Source organism: Vulpes vulpes, chromosome 12 (assembly GCF_048418805.1).
Source record: "Vulpes vulpes isolate BD-2025 chromosome 12, VulVul3, whole genome shotgun sequence".
NCBI lineage: Eukaryota > Metazoa > Chordata > Mammalia > Carnivora > Canidae > Vulpes > Vulpes vulpes.
Genome location: NC_132791.1, coordinates 132,830,452 through 132,852,932, shown reverse-complemented (window position 1 = coordinate 132,852,932; position 22,481 = coordinate 132,830,452). Strand labels below are relative to the sequence as shown.

At 39.1% G+C, this 22,481-nt stretch overlaps 1 protein-coding gene across 3 annotated transcripts in view; it reads left to right on the top strand.

Moving 5' to 3' along the window:
* The window catches only part of RABEP1 (rabaptin, RAB GTPase binding effector protein 1), a 100,243-nt gene that overhangs the window by 42,841 nt on the left and 34,921 nt on the right, over positions 1-22,481 (top strand). For all 3 annotated transcript variants that reach the window (XM_072730012.1, XM_072730013.1, XM_072730011.1), the window contains 3 exons: positions 13,785-13,988; positions 15,987-16,147; positions 20,000-20,119. In XM_072730012.1, coding sequence (XP_072586113.1) covers positions 13,785-13,988; positions 15,987-16,147; positions 20,000-20,119 — 485 coding nt within the window. The remainder of the gene's footprint in view (positions 1-13,784; positions 13,989-15,986; positions 16,148-19,999; positions 20,120-22,481) is intronic.

Genomic DNA, 22,481 nt, shown 5'->3' with positions numbered 1-22,481 from the left:
TTCAGCTCAGGTCATGATCTTGGGGTCCTGGGATCTAGCCCCATGTTGGGCTTCTTGCTCAGTGGGCATTCTGCTTCTCTCTCTTCCTCTGCCCCTCCGCCAGCTTGTGTTCGCTCTCTCTTTCTCTCTCTCTAGTAAATAAATAAAATCTTAAAAAAAAAAAAATCTAAAAAAAAAGTCCTTAACATAAATACCAAGCACCAAGTAGGTAAGTAATAGTAAATTCTTATTTTGACGTATCTTAAGCTATAGAACACCAAGAATGAAAAGAAAACATTGAAAGCTGCAAGAAACAATTGTTGTTGGGAGATGCCATATAAGCAAAATCGATGACAGGAGAAAATGAAAGATCTTCAAAGTGCAGAGAAAAGTAATTGTCAACCTAAAATTTTATATGTAGTTACATTATTTAACAATGAGAGCAAAATAAGTACTCCAGTCATATAAAAACTAGGAGCATTAATCACCCACATAAATCACCAGAAGAACTAGTAAAGATGACATTTGCAAGAAGAGTAAACAGAGGGAATACATAGAATGGAAGAAACAATACCAGTCATAGAAACTGATAAGTTTGAGGATAAAGAACAAAACCAAAACTTCATAGCTTATGTTAGGTTGAAGAAGAAAGTAAAACAAATGCAATGATAACAAGATTAGGGCTTAAGGCAAAAAGCATTGAAGGAATATAGAAAGCTATCTTATAAGGAAAGAAACAATCTACCAAGAAAATATGACAATCATGAACTTGTCTACACCTAAGGAAATCAACATGATGTGCCATATAAAACAAAAGGTGAAAGAATTGAAAGAAGAAATGAACAGATGCACACAAAGGAGATGTTTAATATTGTGTCAAGTTCTAGATGAAGTAGTAGGTAAGAATATAATTCCTGTGAGCAACAGAATTTTAAAAAGTTTCATCTAGGAATTTTATACCCAAGGAACCAAAAACGTTTATTCCTTTTATATTCATAAAAAAACTTAACAAATTGTCTATGTACATATATCTCAAAGACTCAACGTATTAAAATAAATCAAGGTACTTATGTTTTCTTACCTAATGTTAAAGATTTTAAACAACAATGTTTTTTAAAAGTTTAAAATCTGGGGATCCCGGGGTGGCTCAGTGGTTTAGCACCTGCCTTCATCCCAGGGTGTGATTCTGGAGTCCCAGGATTGGGTCCCGCATCAGGCTCTTTGCATGGAGCCTGCTTCTCCCTCTGCCTGTCTCTGCCTCTCTCTCTCTCTTTATCTCTCTCTCTCTCTCTCTCTCTCTCTCTGTCTCTCATAAACAAACAAACAAGCAAAAGCTTTAAAAAATAAATAATAAAAGTTTAGAAACTAAGAGTGCAGTCCTATTGCTCTTGAGTTAAAGAGCAAATCAGTGGAGGTCGCAAAATCTGAGAATACGGTGAAGATACTTAGGAGAAGCAGCTAAAACAGTACTTGGAGAATAAGCTTTTAAAAGCATTTATTAAAATTAAATTATTAAAAGATGAGAGATTGAAAAATAAATGATCTAAGTGTTCAGCTCCAGAAGCTATAAAAGGGGTGAACACAAAGAATGTAGAAGAAAAAATAGAAATTAATGAAATGGAAAGCAAAGTTAACAGTTACGCTCAATAAAAAGCACGTCTTTGGGGTAAAACAAAACAACTACTGATAACGGTAGAACTATGGATACTGTGTATATCTGTGCCAAAAATCTTGGGTATTTATTTGAATAGTATCCCAGGAAGTATGAATTACCAAAATTACCTCCATTAGAAAACCTGAATAAACCATAACCATAAAGAAAACTAAGTCAATAAACAGAATTCTTACTATGAAAGATGCCCCAGGCATAGGCAAATTTTGTTAAATCTACAAGGAAAATTTGTTTCTTTTATATGCTATGTCAGAAACAAAGAGTCATCCATTTCATTTTGTGGAATTAGTCTAACCTTGATACCTTAACAAGCACTAATACTAGCATACAAATAAATTAATCTCATTTATGACTAGAGTTTAAAATCCTAAATAAAACCAACTTCAATAGAATGTTCAAAAATAGTACACTATGACTATGCATACTAGGAATGCAAGGATAGTTTAAGATTAGAACATCTGTTGATGTAACTAACTACATTAACAAATTAGGATAAACTAGAAAAGACATTGAATAAAATTTAACACTCTCTAGTAATGAGTTCGTACTAGTTCTTAGTGAATTAGTATGCAGGGGGGCCTGGCTTAGCCTGTGAAAATATTTTTAATAGAAAGAAACCAATAGCCTGTATCATATTTAATAGTGAAATGAGATAAGAAAGCCTATTATCAGTACTTTATTTTTATACCGGAGGTCCTCCTAGCCAATACAATAAAATAAAAAGAAATGAGTCATAAAATTTGGAAAGTTAAGGATAGTTTTGTCTCCATATAGAGTCCATATGATTATCAACATATAGTAACCAAGAGATCTACACAATTAGAACTAAAGAGAGTTACCAACACTGTTGGAATGAAGATCAATATAGATCTTATCTACAATCAGTAGTGTTAACTAAATCAGTAATGATTCTCTGTACCAGTAACTAATTAGAGAAGTAATAGAAGAAAAAGAAATTCTGAAGAAAAAAAGACAAATAGAAAAAAAATCATAATTTTTAGTCACTTGGGAATAAGTCTAACCATGGTTGTGTAAAACCTTTATAGAGGAGAGTTATAAAACAGTGCTGATGTACCTGAAAGAAAACCCAAATAAATGGAATGTGATGCCGTGTTCATAGGTGGAAAGACTCTATGTCATAAAGAAGCTAATTCTCTTCTCAGTCTGTAAATCCAGAGAAATTCCAATTAAAGTCTCAGTTTTTTCCTTCATGGATCTTCAGACTATCTTTGGTTTTATAAGGAAGAATAGGATCAAGAAGATGCTGGCGTACTATATTGAACCACTGTATTACAGGAAATACCATGAATGAAAGAACAAGTTCAGTTGTGTTACCTGTATGCAGTTAGCAAAATCCAGACTGCTAGAGGCACCTAGGACAACCTGTAGTTTACTCTATAAATTTCAAGGAAAAAGAGGCAAAGGAGAAACTTACAGATTAAAAGAAGCTTAAAGTACATATTGACTAATGTATGGACCTTATTTGAATTTTGACTCAAAGGGCTGAACTATTTAAAAATATTAAGACAACTGGACTTTTCAATACTGACTGGAAGTTTGATGGTATTCAGACATTGTCAAATATTTTCAACTATGAAAAGATCCTTATAAAGTGAAATTAGCCAGAAAAAAGACAAATAATGTATGAGTCCAGTTATGTGAGATATCTTGAATAATTAAACTTACAGAAACAATGTAGAATGTGGTTGCCAGGGGCTTGAAGGTGAAAGAGTTGTTGTTTAATGTTTAATGGGTGTAGTTCCGTTTTTTTTTTTTTTAAAGATTTTTATTTATTCATGAGAAACACAGAGAGTCAGAGACATAGGCAGAGGGAGAAGCAGGTTTCCTGTGGGGAGCCTGATACGGAAGTAGATCCCAGGACCCCAGGATCATAACCTGAGCTAAAGGCAGACCCTCAACCACTGAGGAACTCAAGTGCCCCAATTCAGTTTTTTAAGATGAAAAGTTGTAGAGATAGGGGATCCCTGGGTGGCGCAGCGGTTTGGCGCCTGCCTTTGGCTCAGGGCGCGATCCTGGAGACTCGGGATCGAATCCCACATCAGGCTCCCGGTGCATGGAGCCTGCTTCTCCCTCTGCCTATGTCTCTGCCCCTCTCTCTCTCTCACTGTGTGCCTATCATAAATAAATAAAAATAAAAAATAAAAAAATTAAAAAAAAAAAAGAAAAGTTGTAGAGATTGATTGCACAACAAGGTGAATACTTTTAACACCATTGAATTGTACCCTTAAAAGTGGTTAAGATGCTAAGTTTCATGTGTATTTTAAAAAATGGTCATTATCTCCTAGAGATACATGCTGAAGTATTTATGGGTAAATGATAAGTTTGGGAGTCCCATTTCTTGTAACATGAACTGCAGACACATTCCCCAGCAAAACTGATGAAAATTATTCTTTAAAAAACAACCACTTAAGTCTCTAGAAGTGGTCCTTTAGCAAATGAAACATTAGTTCAAGAAAATCTACTAAATCTTGGCAAAAATAGAGTCTCTGGCATTTGATCCATGAACTGCTACCTTTCCCTCCCCTCCCAGCCTGGTATTACAGAAACTCAACTCCAGGTGGTTGACGTCAAGAACACAGGACCTGCGCTCTCCCCAGCTCACAGTTGAGGACTATGGAACCTTCCTCTCCACCCCCACCTAGCTACCTGTTACAGAGGTGAAGTTGCAGTTGAATGTGGCTGAGAAATTGAGCTCCTTTCTTCTGCCCAACCCCAGTCAAGGTAGAAGCTGTACCTTGGGTATGGTGTACTGGATGGAGGTTCCATGATGGGAGAAACAAGCGAAGAAGACCAGAGGCTACCACTTCCATCTCCCCAACTCAGTACCCTTTCCTAAAGCAGATATATTACTTAGAAGAGTACCAGCAGTAAAGTGTGGAGTTTGATGGATATGGTCAGGGAAAGAGACACTCAAAAGGTAGCCCTGCAAAAGCTCTCATTCCACAGTGACTCTGCACATGCCCAAGGCATACTTTTTCAGGAGCAACAGCAGCAGCTTCACACTGCAGGGGTAGAGGAGAAGAAATGAACTTATATTTAAATCCAGCTAACTACTAGACAAATAGATGACAAGAAGCTGGGAAGAGGATTGGGTGGATCAGTACCAGAATTGCTGCAATATATTATTAAAAAAAAAAGTCACTTTCAACAATAACAACAGAAAACTTAGGAAACTCTGATCCATACCAAGGAAAACGTGCAATGCCTGTGAGACTGACCAGATAACAGATTTAATGGACACTTCAAAGTGGTCATACATGTTAAAAGAACCAGAGAATAACGTACTTAATGAAGTAAAGTGTGACAGTGTTTCATCAAATGGAGAACTTTCAGTAAAGAAATTATAACAATCCAGTGGAAATTCTGAAGTTGAAAAGTACAACTAAAATGAAAAATTCAGTGTAGGGGCTCAGCAGTAGGTTTGAATTGGCAGAAGAAAGAATTAGTGAACTTGAAGATAGATCGCTTAAGATTGTCCAGTTTGAAGAACTGAAAGAAAATAGAAGCACGAACAGAGCCTAATAGAAATGTGGGGCATTATTAAATTTGCCAATATAGGTATAATGGGACGTTCAGAAGGAGAGGTGAGAGAGAAAAAAAAATATTTGAAGAGAGAGAATGGCTGAAAATTTCCCACATTTGATTAAAAGTATCTAAGATATCTAAGAAGCTCATTGAAGTCAAAGTAGGCTAAAGATATGCAAAGATATCCACACACAGACACATCATAGTAAAAATGTTGAAACCCAGAGACACAGAAAACCTTAGAAAGGAGCCAGAGAAAGACAACTTGTCACCTATAAGGAACTTCAATGAGATTAACTGATGACTTCTCTTTATAAACGATGGTGGCCAGGAGGCAGTAGGATGCATTTTAAATGCCCAAAAGCGGGGGGAACCCCAAGAATCCTTTTTCCAGCAAAAGCGTCTTTCAAAAAAGATGAAAGACATTATCTCAGACAAAAACTGAGAAATTTTTTTCCTAGAAAATTGCTTTTCAAGATATACTGAAGGAAATTCTTCAACTGAAAACAAATAATTACAGACAGTAATTTGAACTTACATGAAAAAAAAAAAGTCCTTGGTAAGATAATTGTGCAATTATAACAGAGTATAAATATTTCTTAATGGATTTCAGAAAGCGTTGATATAAAGGGTGCCTGGATGGCTCAGTAAGTTAAGTGTTTCCCCTCAGCTCAGGTCATGATCCCTGGGTCCTGGGGTTGAGCCCTGGGGCTTCCTGCTGAGTGAGGATCCTGCTTCTCCCTCTCCCTTTGCCCCCCACCCTCTTGTGCTCTCTCTCCCACACTTTTTCTTTCTCAAAATCTTTTTAAAAGGCAATGATATAAGGCAATATGTATATTTCTGTTTTATTGGCCCTGTAACGTATGGAAATGTAATATATTTGCCAATATCAGCACAAAGGAGTTGTGTGGGAGGAAAGCTATATTAGACTAAGGAACTGACACCAGATGGTAATTCCAATCCAAAGGATCAATTGAAGAAAGCCAGAAATGGTAAATAAGGTTAGTATAACACATGCTATAAAGATATACTTGGTCTCCTTTCTCCTCTCAGTTTCTTTAAGAGAAAACTACACGAAGCAATAGTTATAGCAATGTATCATTGGGTTTTTAGCATATATAGATGATAGTGTCTATAATAATAACAGCATAGACATGGGAAAAGAAAAGAGCTAAAGAAGAGTAACATTTATGTATTTCTTTTTTTAAAGATTTTATTTATTCATGAGGGAGACAGAGGTAGGTTCCATGCAGGGAGCCCAATGCAGGACTCGATCCCGGGACTCCATGCTACATGCTTCATGTCCTGAGCCGAAGCCACACCCATCCACTGGGCCACCCAGGCGTCCCAATCAATTCTTTTTTAATTTTTATTTTTAAAGATATTATTTATTCATTCATGAGAGACACACAATACAGAGAGAGAGAGAGAGAGAGAGAGAGAGAGAGAGAGAGAGAAAGGGGCAGAGACATAGGCAGAGGGAGAAGCAGGCTCCATGCAGGGAGCCCGACGCGGGACTCGATCCCGGGTCCCCAGGATCAGGCCCTGGGCTGAAGGCAGCGCTAAACCGCTGAACCACCCGGGCTGCCCCCAATCAATTCTTTATGGATTTCGGGTACTAGCCCTTTATCAGGTATGTCATCGGCAAATATCTTCTCCCATTCAGTAGGCTGCCTCTTAAGGTTGTTGATTGTCTCCTTTGCTGTGCAGAAGCTATTTATTTTTTGAAATCCCAATAGTTTATTTTTGCTTTTGTTTCCCTATGCCGTAGGAGACATATCTAGAATTTGTTATAGTCAATGTCAAAGAATTTGCTGCTTATGTTCTCTATGATTTTTATGATTTCATATCTCACATTTAGGTCTGTATTTTGTTATGGTGTAAGAAAGTGGTCCAGTTTCATTCTTCTACATGTTGCTGTCCAGTTTTCCTAACACTATTTTTTGAAGAGAGATTCTTTTCCCATTGGGTGTTCTTTCCTGCTTTGTCAGAGATTAATTGACCTATGGGTTCAAACCATTTGTACTTCTATATACTTGCAATGAATAGTCTGAAAATGGAACTAAGGAAACAATTCTGTTTACAGTAGCATCAAAATTAATGATGTATTTAGGAAGAAACAATAAAATTAAGAAAATTAAGTGTAAAACTTGTACATTGAAAACTTTAAAAATGGTGTTAAAAAACTTAAAATAATCTAAATAATTGGAAAAAATTCTATGTTCATATATCAGAAGACTTAATACTTGACCATACCCCCTGGTTTACATATTTAATGCAGTGTCTTTCATTGTCTTAGTTGCCTTTTTTGTAGAAGTGGAGAGGCTGATCCTAAAATTTATACGACACGTTAGGGATGCAGGCCCAAAACATTTTTGGAAAACAAGAACCAAGTCAGAGGACTCATATCTCCTGACTTTAAAACTTACTACAAAGCAACAGTAATCAAGACAGTGTAGTGCTAGCATAAGTATAGGTAGTAGTTCCATGAAATAGAGTTTAGAATCCAGGAGTAAACCTTGTATATATGATCAATTGATTTTCTACAAGATGTCAAAACAATTCAGCTGGGGAAAAAAACACCTTTTCAACACATTGTGCTGAGACATCTGGATATCCACATGCACAAGAATTACTTGGATCCCCAGCATTTATACAGATTCACTTGGAATGTCTCAAGGACCTAGGTTTAAAAGATAGACTATAAAACTCTTAGGAGAAAATCTTGGGAGAAATCTTTGCAACCTTGGAATTAGGCAGTGATGTCTTAGATAGGACATTATAAGCAGAAGCAACCAGTGAAGAAGTAGACAGAGTAGACTTCATCAAAATTAAATGTTTTTGTGTTTCCAGGAACACTGTCAAGGTAGTGAAAAGACAGCCCACTGAATGGGACAAATTTCCGCAAATATTATATCAGATAAGGGACTTTTATCTATATATATCAGAAACTCATAACTAATACAAAGACAGCTCAGTTAAAAATGGTCAACAGACTGAATAGACATTGCTTCAAAGAAGATACACAAGTGGCCAGTAAACACATAGGATGCTCAATGTCACTATCAGAATCACAAATCAGAGTTATAGTGAGATTCCACTTCACACCCACTAGGATGCCTGTATCAAGACGTCAGTTAATAACAGGTATGGCAAGATGGAGAGAAGTAAGTACCCTCACACACTACTAGCAGGATGGTTAAATGGTCCATAGGTTTGGAAAATAGCCTTTCAGCTCTTAAAATGGTTAAATGGAGTTAACATTTGATCCAGAATTTCACTCCTGACACACAAAAAAAGTGTCCATATATAAACCTGCACATAAACAGCTGTAGCAGCAATATTCATAATAGCCAAAATGTGAGGGGCAACCCAAATGTCACCTGATGAATGGATAGATTTTTATTATTCCTGCATAAAAAGGAATGAAGTGCTGACACTCACTACAGCAGGGTTGAACTTTGAAAGCATTATGCTAAGTGACAGAGGATCATGTATTGTAGGATTACATTTCTTTGAAATATCCAGAATAGGTAGATAGATGGTCAATAGGGATAGAAGTAAATTAGTGGTTGCTTGATACTGGGGGGTGGGGGGGAGGGGCTAGAGAGTTGGGAGGTCATAAAGAGCACTGGGTTTCTTTCTGGGGAGATTAGAATGTTCCAAAATTGATTGTGGTAATGGCTGCATAAATCTGTGAATATGTTGAAAAATGAGAAATAACTACACATATTGTAATGCCCCAAATCTAAAACACGGTACCAAGTGCTGCTGATGATGTGGAGCAGTTGGAACTTTCATGCATTGCTGATGGGAATACAAGATAGTACAGTCAGTCACTTTGGGAGGTAGTTGTGCAGTTTCTTACAAAACTAAACATACTCTTAGCTAATATCATTTAAAAGTTTTCCTCCTTAGTGTATACCTGAATGAATTGAAAATTCCTGTCCATACAAAAACCTGCACGTGGATGTGTATAGCAACTTTATTAATAATTGCCAAAACTTGGAAGCAATCAAGATGTCCTTTAGTAGATAAACAGATAAACTGGTACATCCAGATAGTGGAATATTCAGCATAAAAAGAAAGTCATCAAGTGGAAGAAGCGAATCTGAAAAGACTACATACTGTAGGATTCTAATGATAGAACGTCTTGGAAAAGGGGAAAACTGCCGAGGCAGTAAAATGATTGGTTGCCATGGGTTAGGAGGGAAAAAGGAATGAATAGGCAGTGCAGAGAGGATTTTTTAGGCATTATTCTGTATGATGCACAATGGTAGATACACGTTATTACACATTGTCCTAGTGTAGACTGTGGACTTTGATAATGTGTCATTGTAGGCTTAGTGATGATAACAAATGTACTGCTGTGGTGAGGGGTGTGGACAGTAGGGGAGCTTGTGTGGGCGTAGGGCCAGAGTGATGGGACCTCTACTTCCTGCTCGGTTTTGCTGTGAGCCTGACATTGCTCTAAGAAAATAAAGTTTATTAGCTTAAAAAAAAAAATGTCTGGGACTTATCTCCTAATAGTATGTTGTGGAGTGCACATGGGTGGATGGGGCAAGGCTGCCCATAGGCTTTGATTGCTGGAGTTGGGTAGTGGGTACATAAAGCTTATAATAATAACTTTTGAATCTGGTAGGTAAAGTCTTCCTATTTCATCCAGAACTACTATGGTGCTTTTATTAAACTATCAAAACTTTAAATGTGTACAAGCAAGAATAGACAAAATAGTAAAAATACTGCTGTATTTTGGTAGGGTAGTACTAGCATGAGAATAGAGCATTTTTATAGGGTAGGAGTTCCATAATCGGGTCTTCACATAAAGAGAAATGTGACATATGGCATAGATGGTTTTACAAAAATAGAAAAAACCTGGGATAGTGGTGTAGAAAATTGGGAACATCTGTATAGAAAAGGTAGATTCCTGCTCCATATCTGTGTGCCCATGAACGTGATAGCTCATGCTTTGGCACTGTGGCACTGCAGTTACCAAACGAAGTAGTTTACGTGTATTAACCATCTCACAAGCAGTGTTGAGGGTTAGAGATAATTGCAGAAGAACACCGCGCTGTTGAGAGCATTAAGGTTTAAGAGCCTGTGTCAGAGTAAAGGTGTAAAAATATGCCTGATAATGGAAACCTTCAAATTCCTGAGAGTTGTTACTTCTGAGGGAGGTAGAGCTTTTGTAATGTTCTATTTCTTAAAAAGAAATTGAGGCAGATATAACAGTAATATTAAAAATTGATGAAGCTCGGGCACCCGGCTGGCTCATTCAGTGGCATGTGTGGCTCTTGATCTCATGGTTGCAAGTTCAAGCCCCACGTTTGGTGTAGAGATTACTTAAAAATAAAATCCTTAAAAAAAAAAAAAGAAGATGAAACTACATAATAGGTAGTATATGAATTCTGTATATTTGTCTCTGAAGTATTCTGTGAAGTGTTAGTATAACCAAATGAAGTGTCTTCATTGAATCCTAATTCAAACAGGTCTTCCAAAAGACATTTTTGTGGTAATTGGAGAAATTTTACTACAGTTTGGCTATTAGATTATATCAAACATGTTAAGTGTGACAATGGCACCGTGTTTGCATAAGAAAATGTTCATGTTTTTAGAGGTGCATGTGTCGTATGTTAGAAAATGTAATATTGTTTCTGGGGCTTATTTTTAAAATACTTCATAGAAAAAGGATGCTTGAAATAAATGTGGCCAAATCTTGGTGATAGGTATGTCAAAGATTGTACTAGATTCTCAGTTTTTTTTTTTTCATAGATTCTGTTTTAGAGCAGGTTTGAAAATCTTTATCATTATGTATACAAAACCAAAATAGTAACATAACTATTCCTTAATAATAACCTGTACCATGGGCAAACAGATTTGAACTGTTTCAGTACAGAAAGTTTAGGTTTTTCTAACTTTTAACTATTTGTCTCACTTAAATATATTTAATATGTAGCACATAAAGTAGATATTACACACCAAGTAAGTCATAAACAAAATTTGACCTAGTCTTCTTTGGGGCTCTCTGTACTGCTCTCTTAACTCTGTGGAAACAGGCCACAAATTAGTATTTAGGTTTGGTATGTGCAGTTTTTCTTTCCTAGTGACAACATGATAGCTATAGCTCTGGGTAATTTCCAGTAAAAAGGAGCATGAGCAGGTGTGAGTGTATAGACTTGAGTCTTGACAAAATTGTGGTTCTCAGAAATAACAAAATATCCCAAAGATAATGCTTTTTTCTTTTAGTTCACGTTTTACAAAAACACTTTTACACGCAGAACATGAAGCTGACACACACAGTTTTCCTTCTGTGGCCTCACGTGTTTAGTGTCGGGGTCACTCCCACATACCTGCCACTGTTTCCTAGATGTCTGTCTTTATTTCCAGATAGATAATTGCTTCCTGCAGTTAACATTCTTATCACTTTCTCTGACTTGTGTTTCAGAATATTTATTTATTTGAGAAAGAGAGGGAGGTTACTGAACAGGGGTGAGGGTAGAGGGAGGGGAGAAAATCTCCAGCAGACACCCCACTGAGCATAGAGCCTGTGGATGTTTGATCCCACAACTGTGAGATCATGACCTGAGCCGAAACCAAGAGTCGGATGCTTAACTGATGGAGCCACTCAGGTGCCCCTGGGTTTTAATAGTGGGGTTTTAATAGTGGTGATGAAGCAATGTGAAACATGTTGAGAGAGTCAAGCTCTCTTGAACAACTTTACTTACAATTAGCATGACTGACGTTTCCCCTGTTACTCAGACTGCCAAACTGTGGATTCCTCTTTGTGTGTATGTGATAATGATCAGTGTCTTCACAACTTTTTTTTTTTTTTTTTTAGATTTTGTTATTTATTCATGAGAGATGCACACAGAGAGGCAGAGACACAGGCAGAGGGAGAAGCAGGCTCCCTGCAGGGAGCCCAATGGGAGACTCGATCCCAGGACCCCGGGATCACACCTTGAGCTGAAGGCAGATGAGCCACCCAGGTGTCCCTGTCTTCACAACTTTTAAAAGTTCTTTAATATTATCTATTTGATTTTTTTTCAAGTGCTTAGAAGTTCTCGTAGAGAGGCATTGCCACTATCCTGGCTTGAGGGCTTTGTGGCTCCTTCAGGTCCTACAGCCAGCCAGCGATAGAATTAGGCCCTAGGTCAGGCTGTTCTCCTGGCCAGCTAGCTTAGTTACTGCGTTCTGTGAAGGGAATTGATGACTTTACATAAAGATGGATGATTCTTCTGCATGAATGTCTCATAACTTTTAGATGGTGAAAGATATGGAAAAGTTGAGACACAAACAGTAGCAGACTGGGCAAGTTTTCTAAGAAAAGAGTCAGTATTCAGTGTATGTAAAATACTCTTCTAAACCAGAGGAAAAGACAGTTCATTGGAAACACAGGTAAAGACTATCACCAAAGAAGAAACATGGACATTAATAAATGTGTAAAAAGATACTAGCCTCACTACTGATCGGGGAATACGGATGACAGATGTCACCAGCTTCTCCCCGTGACATTGGCAAGGGTTTTGAAAAGTGGAGAATAGTGAGTGTGGTGGGGAACAGGCACTCTGCCACATACTGTCGGTAGATTCACCTTGTGTGAGAGTCCATCTGGCTAAACACATGTCCTGCCCAGGCTTAAATCCTGCAGCTGGCATGTCTGAGAAACTTTAAGAGGTGGTAAAGGGGCATGGAGAAAATTAACCTGACATTAAAGAATCCTTGACCTGGTAGCTGCTGTGGACTCTGGCTTGCTTTTCTCCTCTGCTAACCATTTCTTGAATGTTTACTTTGTGCCAGTATCGTACTACTACTAATAAGCATTTTCAGCAAGTTGTTTTAGCATTAAAGCAACCTTCTGAGGTGGCTGTTCTTTTTTTTTTTTTTTAATTTTTTAAATTTATTTATGATAGTCACACACAGAGAGAGAGAGAGAGGCAGAGACATAGGCAGAGGGAGAAGCAGGCTCCATGCACCGGGAGCCCGACGTGGGATTCGATCCCGGGTCTCCAGGATCGCGCTCTGGGCCAAAGGCAGGCGCTAAACCGCTGCGCCACCCAGGGATCCCTGAGGTGGCTGTTCTTAAGGCCCATCTCGTAGATGTGGAAACCGAGGCAGCAAAAGAGGTCAAATAAGTTCATTAGCCAGTGAGTGAAAGAGCCTCATTTTAACTGTAAAGCTATGTACTTAATTGCTGTCTGGTTGGATAATTAATAAGCAATGGATTTGTGATACAGTGCATACCTTAAATTTTATTTTTATTAAAATAATTTCATATTGGGGGGCGCATGGGTGACTCAGTCAGTTGAGTGTCCGGCTCTTGGTTTTGGCTCGGGTCATGATCTAGCGGTCCTGGGATCAAGCCCTGAGGTGGGCTCCCTTGCCCTCTGCCCCTCCTCCCACCTGCGTGCTCTCTCTCTAAAATAAATTTTTAAAAAATTTCATTTTCTAAGATAGCATGTTAAAATTTAATGCTTACAATTTCTTCATTAGGATGTTAACATCATAAATGTAATGCTTTACCTCTTTGGAAGGTCAGCCTGATACAGGCAAACCCTTGGTTAACGGAAAGCCTCTGCTTTCTCCCCAGAGGACCTGAAGAGGCAAAATGCAGTGTTGCAGGCAGCGCAGGATGACCTGGGGCACCTGCGCACGCAGTTGTGGGAAGCCCAGGCGGAGGTGGAGAACATTAAGGCCATCGCCACGGTCTCTGAGAACACCAAGCAGGAAGCAATCGATGAAGTGAAAAGACAGTGGAGAGAAGAGGTGGCCTCGCTCCAGGCTGTGATGAAAGGTAAAGACGAAGAATGTTCGATCTGTGCTGCGATTTCCCAAGATTGCTGCTGCTAATGGTGGACAGCGTTTTCAGAGGGTCTTCAGCTGTGGCCTGAGTTGACGTGTGGCTTTATGCAGGAGCGTCGTCAGGGTGCACTGTGCTCTCTGAGACAGGAGAAGTCAGTGGCGCTGGTGGGGCTGCCGTCTGCCTCTGCCCCGAGCCGAGTAGAGGAGGCCTACTGGGAGTGTGGATGGGGCTGTGGTGCTGAGCCATGGCTGCGTTCCCCTGCCAAGGTTGGGTGCTTGGGTGCAGGGGGTGGGCAGGGGCACCGGGCTGGGTCCTGTCCCCACTCACACTTCCTGACCACCCCCCCAGTCCTGTGTGGCCATGATGTCAGAGAATTGCAGGGAAGACTCTTTTCCGTGGTAGAAAGGCATGGGCTAGAATAGACAGGCTGTCTGGGCTGCAGGCCTGTGACCTGGGAATGGAGGAAGAGTAGCAGTTGAGCCTGTCTGCTGTTGGCACTGGGGCTCCAGTCACTGCCTGTGTTTCTGACCAGGCGCCAATGAAATGAAAGATGTTGCCACTAAGCTTTGGGTTCCTGGAATATATTAAGGTTTTATTTATTCATGAGAGACACACAAAGACACAGGCAGAGGGAGAAGCAGGCTCCCTGCAGGGAGCCCAATGTGGAACTCGATCCCAGGACTCTGGGAATGTGCCCTGAGCCGAAGGCAGATGCTCAACAGTAGAGCCACCTCGGCATCCTTCGTTTAATTAATATTAAAAATGTGAAATAGTGGTGGCTTTCTCCCCATCTGGGCACTTAGGTGTCATTTTTGCTTTCGTGCTCTCTGAAAGAAGGCAGGGGAGCCTGTATTTCCAGGTTGGTGGCCATCACTTTGGTGTGGCTGTAAGCTTCATGGTACCTGATAACCATGGCTTACCCACACAGGAGTCCATTTTTCCCACAGAAGCAGCAGTCTGGAGGGAGGGACTGTAGGCTGGTTACAGTGCTTCCACGACATCACCAACGTCCCAGGTTTCTTCACTTCCTCCATCCCTTATTGTATGGTTTCAACTCCATTCTCCTTATGGCTGGAAAGTGGCTACTCCTCCTCCAGTCACTCTCAGAGAAGCAGCAAACATTTTGTAGAAGTCTCCAGCACATACACCCCCTCTCATTTAGTCAGGTGTGTGGTTACCCATAACTACAAAGGCAGCTGGAAAATCTAGTTTTTAAGTTGGGCCACTGGCTTCCAAAACAAAAGTGGGATTTTGTTGGGGGGGGGGGCGTAGTTAGGGGCAGTCAGCAGTGTTTATCCTATAATGCCTTAAGATTAAAGATAAAGCCATTTACTAGCGACTATATAGAATTTGTCTCAGTTTAGAATCCTCAGTTATAGTAAACTATTCCAGAAGCATATCCCTTTTCTCCCTCCTTCAGATAGTTGGATTGGAGTGACAGTCCATTTGTCTCAGGAGCTGAAGTGTAGTGTCGGGAGGTTGGTCCCAGCTCTGAATTCCAGCTCTGCTGCTCCCTACTTGTGAAACATTCTCTGGCCAGAGTGTCTCACCTCCCCTGAGCTTTCCCCGTCTGTGAGAGACACATGGCACCTGCCTACCATGAAGATTAGAGATGGTTTAAAGCCCTTAGCAAAATTGCACAGAATAAGAACCACAATTCTTTTTTTTTTTTTTAAGATTTTATTTACTTATTCATGAGAGATAGAGAGAGGCAGAGACAGGCTGAGGGAGAAGCAGGCTCCCTGCGGGGAGCATGATGCAGAACTCAATCTCAGGACGCCAGGGTCACGACGAAGGCAGATGCTCAACCACTGAGCCACCCAGGCATCCCAAATACCAGAAATCTTAACTTTAAGTTGTTTCACATAAATTAGAAGATTTCCAGAAACTAGGCATGATCTCCTTATGTAACTCCTTTTAAAATTTCATTGTGCCAGAACATTCTTCCTTAGAGCACTCAGACTTGCCATCTGTGGTGATGTTTTGTAGAAACAGTCCGTGACTACGAACACCAGTTCCACCTGCGGCTGGAGCAGGAGCGGAGCCAGTGGGCGCAGTACCGGGAGTCCGCAGAGAGGGAGATAGCCGATCTGAGGAGGAGGCTGTCCGAAGGCCAAGAGGAGGAGAATTTAGAAAATGAGATGAAAAAGGTATGAAGGAATACACTTGTCTGTAGGAGTATTGACACCCGGATGCAGGATGCCTCTTCTGATGTTACTGTGGCAGTAGGCTGACGTTCTTGTTTCCTGTTGGATGGATTCTGTGGACGCACTCCTAAATGCAGTGCTAGGTGGCCTGACTTACTGACCCCTCACTTCCGCGTGGCTGACTCCCTCCCCATCTTCACGTCTCTGACCAAATGTCTTGGCTGCATGAGGCCTGTCCTGATACTTCCCCCCACACTTGCCATAGCTCTGATCGCGTTATCCTGTTGTCATTTCTCTTTTTCTGTAGCACAGATTTCCTTAGAGCACACACAGTGTTCCCTTGTTTGATATATTTGTTGTTTGCTCGCTGGAACGGGAGCCCCCCGAGGGCAGGAGCCTTGTTTATTGGAGTATCGTATACCTACCTACAGTCGTGTCTAGCACAGTGGTGCTGCATGTTTATCGAATGAGTGTTGTTGCCAGGTGAATGTGTCTAAATCACAGCTTTAAAACAGATGATTTTCCGTCTGTCTCAGTATATTGTGGTTCCTGTGGGATAAATGTACCGCATGCTGTGCTTGAACACATTACCGTAGATGCCTGAACAGAGCGGCTGAATAGAAGGTGCAGTATTTTATCATTGAGAAAATTTAAAAAGCTTTCCCGTCAGTGTGATTATATGAACTTTTCCTTTACTAATGTAGGTACATTCATATATTTTAAGTCACATATTCTATAAAATTAATAAGTGGAATTTGATTTTTAAATTTCATTTGGATTATTTTCTTTGGCTCCTAACCCTTGGTCCATACAAGAACTACTTTTGTGTATTTAGAAGGTTAATGTTTATAATAACACAAAAATCATTTGAGAACCCAGTACTCCAAATAGAAGCTTTAAACACAAATTGTTTTTTTCATTCTACCCTGTTCCAGGACAAGACTAACTCAGCATGTCCATGAGGACCTAACAGTGTCTTCTTGACCATAGAGTTACTTAGTCATCTGACGGTGTGGTCCATAGCAAGCCGCCATCACCCCCTCCAGGTGTTGGACATGGCTCATGGTTGATGCTGCCACTGGGAATTTTATCCTGAATCTTAGCAGGAGATTGTTTTCTTCATTTTTTATTTATTTATGATAGTCACAGAGAGAGAGAGAGAGAGGCAGAGACACAGGCAGAGGGAGAAGCAGGCTCCATGCAGGGAGCCCAATGCGGGACCCGACCCAAGGACCCCAGGATTATTATGCCCTGGGCCGAAGGCAGGTGCCAAACTTCTGAGCCACCCCGGGATTCCCCTCAAAATTTATTTTTAAAATAAATTTTGTTTTTTAGGATGTTTTTTGATTTACAGAACCACTGTGAAGATCATACAGAGTTCCCATATATGCCACACTCAATTTTCCCTGTTGGTAGTATCTGTTGTTAGTGGTACATTCGTTACAACTATTAAACCAGTGTTGACTCATTATTATTAACTAAAGTCTATGCTTTTTATTCTGACTTCATTAGTTTTACCTAATGTCCTTTTTTACTGTTCTGAGATCTCTGGCACCATAATACATTGCATGATGCCACATGTATCTTTAGGTTCCTCTCGACCCTGGCAGGTTTTTAAATATTCCTTGTTGTTGTTTAAAAAAAAAAAAATCTAAGAAGGTGATTAATAAAATGCAACACCCAGGCATGAAAACAATTCTGAGAAAATTCATAAAGGAAGGCCATTTCCTCTTTGTTTATCAGAAACGACCCTACAATAAATATTGTAACTGATACAGAATTCTTGAAAGCTGTTTCCCTGGAAGACGAAGCACAGAGGATGCCAGCTTTTATGTCTTCTGTTCAATATTACACCGAAGGTATAGGCTTGGCAGTAAAGTAGTAGGAAAGAAAGAAAAAGTCCTAAGGATCAACTTTTAATCCATAAAATCATTATATGTGGATTATACTTTCTTTTTTGTTTTTGTATTTGTTTTTCTAAATTTTTTAGACTTTTAATTCCAGCATAGTTCACAGTGTTGTGTTAATTTCAGGTGAACAGTATAGTAATTCAGCACTTCCAAGCACCACCCTATGCTCATCACCACAAATGACTCCTTAGTAAGTTTTCCTTGTCTTTATTGACCTTTCTGACATTTAAAAAAGTCATCTTTACAAGTTTTGTTTATAATGATGTGCAACACTTGTGGAGTCATCTTTGCATCAGTAAGTAGCTCCATCTGTGTTAAATTCTTTGCTTCCCTCCTTTTGTTTTCCTGCTGATTTTTATCAGCAGGCCTCTGTAAGTATCCCAAATTAGCCTGGACTGAGGGTATTTTAAGCTCCGAGGTCTTTTCCAAACAGGACTTAGTTAAAAATAAAATAAATGACGAAATGATTCTTTAAGAACTGGAAAATAAAGTGAGTCCTCTTTTCTCCCTCAGAAAGGTGAGAGAGATGGTTTTTGGGGAAATCTCCACTCCACTCATAGTTGGACATATTTTCCCCACCATGAACACTAAGGATGAACTTGAACTCTTTTAAATTCAGTGAATAAGCTTGATTTTCATTTTAACCAGCAGGGAAAGAGCTAATTTTGTGAGTCTACCTTTGTTTCTGTGTGTGTGCATATAGTGCACACTATATAGTATGTATATAGTATATATATACATATATGTATGCACATATATATGTTATATACACACATTTACACACATGTATATATACTAATGCATATGCATACATATATACATTATATACACATTGCACATACATGTGTACATATATGTATGTATTGTATATACAGTATAAATAATGAAAATCTAGTATCATGAGTTTACTCATTTATGGATATTACTTTTAATCCGTGTTTTTGAGAATGAAAGATAGAAAGCAATATAATAGTTTTAGGGGTCATTCTTTGGTGTTGTTTCAATTAGATATCAAAAGTAAAATAATATGTAAATTACTCTTGAAAATAACTGAGATGGAAGCTTTTTTATAGCAACATAGTTTTCTAAAATTTTAGAATATACACTGTTCTATTTATGTTTAAAAACTAACCAGTCCTGGGGATCCCTGGGTGGCGCAGCGGTTTGGCGCCTACCTTTGGCCCAGGGTGCGATCCTGGAGACCCGGGATCGAGTCCCACGTCGGGCTCCCGGTGCATGGAGCCTGCTTCTCCCTCTGCCTATGTCTCTGCCTCTCTCTCTCTCTCTCTCTCTCTGTGTGTGTGTGTGACTATTATAAATAAATAAAATTTTTTTAAAAATTTGTAAAAAAAACCCAAAAACTAACCAGTCCTTTCATCCAGCCATTTCATAAGAAATTATGGTTTCATGAATTTAGTGACCAGAATTATGAAAATTAAAGTATGTATGTTTCCTTTTATATATATGGTCTTTTCCAATTTAATTAATTGATATAAAAAATCAAATTTGGCACATGAATCAATTTTTTTTAAAGATTTATTTATTTATGATAGACATAGAGAGAGAGAGAGAGAGGGAGAGAGAGAGGCAGAGACACAGGAGGAGGGAGAAGCAGGCTCCATGCCGGGAGCCTGACATGGGACTCGATCTTGGGATTCCAGGATCGCGCCCTGGGCCAAAGGCAGGCGCTAAACCGCTGAGCCACCCAGGGATCCCCGTGAATCCATTTTCCTACTTACTCCCAATTTTTAAGTGTAATATTTGAGAAAATTGTGATGATGACTTGACATTTAGAGTCTTGCAACATTTGAGAATCCGATGTGGTTCAGGTAATATAGCACCCGGTAGGCTTACTTGTTGTGCCAAGTCTAACATGTACAAGCCAATGTTTCTTAGAAAAACAATGAACCAGTAAGTTGTAGCATTTAATTCTTTTTCACCATAGGCCCAAGAGGATGCTGAAAAGCTTCGGTCTGTTGTGATGCCCATGGAGAAGGAAATTGCAGCTCTGAAAGACAAGCTGACAGAGACTGAAGACAAAGTGAAAGAGCTGGAAGCCTCAAAGGTCGGGAGACGTTGTAGCCTGTTCCTTCACCCCAGGGCCCTGACCTAACCCTATGAGAAAAGTTAGAGTCACTGAGGGCATAGGAATGTAGAAAGGGTAAATATGTCCATGATCCTAATAAATGTAAACTGATAATTACCTACTAAAATAGATGGGATTTAAAAAAAAAAAATCTAAATTTATATTGCTTATAATAGATACACCTGAAATAAAACTGTAAGGTTGAAAATAAAGGATGTTTAAAGATATGCTATCCAAACTCTTAACACAAAGAATGTTGATATAGTAATTGTGATATGAAGCATTTAGGATGTAGGGAAAAAAGAATACCAATGGAGGGTCCTTATCTAATAATCCATCAATAGGATGTGACAGTCATGATTGTATCATATATACCTTAGAATATGTGAACTAAAAGGGACGGTCACAAGGGGAAATTCATGTTCACAGTTACAGTAGGAGATTGATCTTTAGCAAGTGATAGTGTAAGCAGAGAAAAATATTAGCAGGGATGTAGGGGTTTTGAGCAATCTGATTAATAATTTAGATATAATAGACCTACAGAAACCTGTACCTGAGAAAGAGAGACTGAATCTTACATAGTAGTAGGGCATAGAATTTCAGACCTCAGCATTTATTAGCTGGAGACCTTGAACAAATGACTTAATCTTACTGTGCTTTGGTTTTCTTAACTGTAAAATGAGGATAATAGTACCTTCCTCATAAGGCTATTAATAGGATTATATAAGTCCACACGTATAAAGCACTTAGGATAGTGAATGGGATAAAATAACTATTAGTTTTAGGTATATTATGCTTTTCATAGTGTCACAAAGGAAGTGCCAAAAAATTTTGAAGAATTGTTATGCAGACTCAGATCTCTGACCACAGGTTATTAAATTATTTATAGTAAAATGGTAGCTAAAATAAAATGCTTGGAATGAAAGAAAAACTCATGAAAAAGGAATTAAAAAATATTTAGTGTTTTGAATATTTTACTCAAGTCTAAAAAGCAAACAATAGTACAGATAATATGAATACAAGGAAATAATATGCCTAAGAGAAGAAATTAGTAAAATAGAAAAAGAAAAATTGAGAATGCCAATATAATGCGAAAAAATGGGAAGCCTAGTAAGATAGACAAACCTACATTAAAACTAATCAGGAGGGACACCTTAGTGGCTCTGTTGGTTGAGCATCTGGCGCCTGGTTTCAGCCCAGGTCATGAGATGGAGCCGTAGGTTGGGCCCTGCCCTGGTCATGGAATCCTCTTGAGATTCTCTCTCCTTCTCCCTCTGCTCCTTCCCCTGCTCTTTCTCTCTAAAATAAATAGATAAAATCTTTAAAAAATAATCAGGAAGACTCAAATCATTAGAAATGAGAAGGGGACATGACTACAAATCCAGAGAGACTTATAAGTAATACATACTGTGAACAGTGTCACACTAATAAATTTGAAATGAAATAAATTTGATGAAGTAAAAACATTTCTGATGAAAGGTAATTAGCCAGAATTGTCACAGAAAACAGGGGATCCCTGGGTGGCTCAGTGGTTTAGCGCCTGCCTTCGGCCCAGGGCATGATCCTGAAGTCCCGAGATGGAGTCACACAGCGGGCTCCCTGCATGGAGCCTGCTTCTTTCTCCACCTGTGTCTCTGTCTCTTTCTTTGTGTCTCTAATGAATAAATAAATAAAATCTTTAAAAAAAAAAAAAGAGAACAGAAAAGAGGGAAATTACGAGATTTGCATAATTTTATTACAAACACAGAGAGTTGAGCACTTGGGTGGTTCAGTGGTTGAGCGTCTGCCTTCGGCTCAGGGCATGATCCTGGGGTCCTGGGATCGAGTTCTGCATCAGGCTCCCCACAGGAAACTTGCTTCTTCCTCTGCCTGTGTCTCTGCCTATCTCTCTGTGTCTCTCATGAATAAATAATAAAATCTTGGAAAAAACCACACACACACATACACACACACACGGGTGGTAGAAGGAAAGGAATTCTAGATCTGTCTCATTTAGGAATACAGAAACAAAAATTTTCAACAGTGTAGTTAAAAAAAAGACATCATAACCAAATAGGCTATATTCACAGGAATTTAAGGAGGGCATGTCACCAGAAAATGTAGTATAGTACTACAGGAGAAGATGATAGAGGAGTAATCTATTCAGCTTGGATTTAGAAAGGCATTCGATGAATTTAAACAGTAACTTAAGAGCTATTTATCAGTAGCAAACATCATAATCAATGAGTGTTTAGCAGCCTTACTATTAGTGACAGGAGCACTGAGGAGACCTGTACTTTGTGCAGGGGGTGGTTGTGGTCCTGGACAATGCAGCAAGATGAGATGCAGAGACGGAGCATAA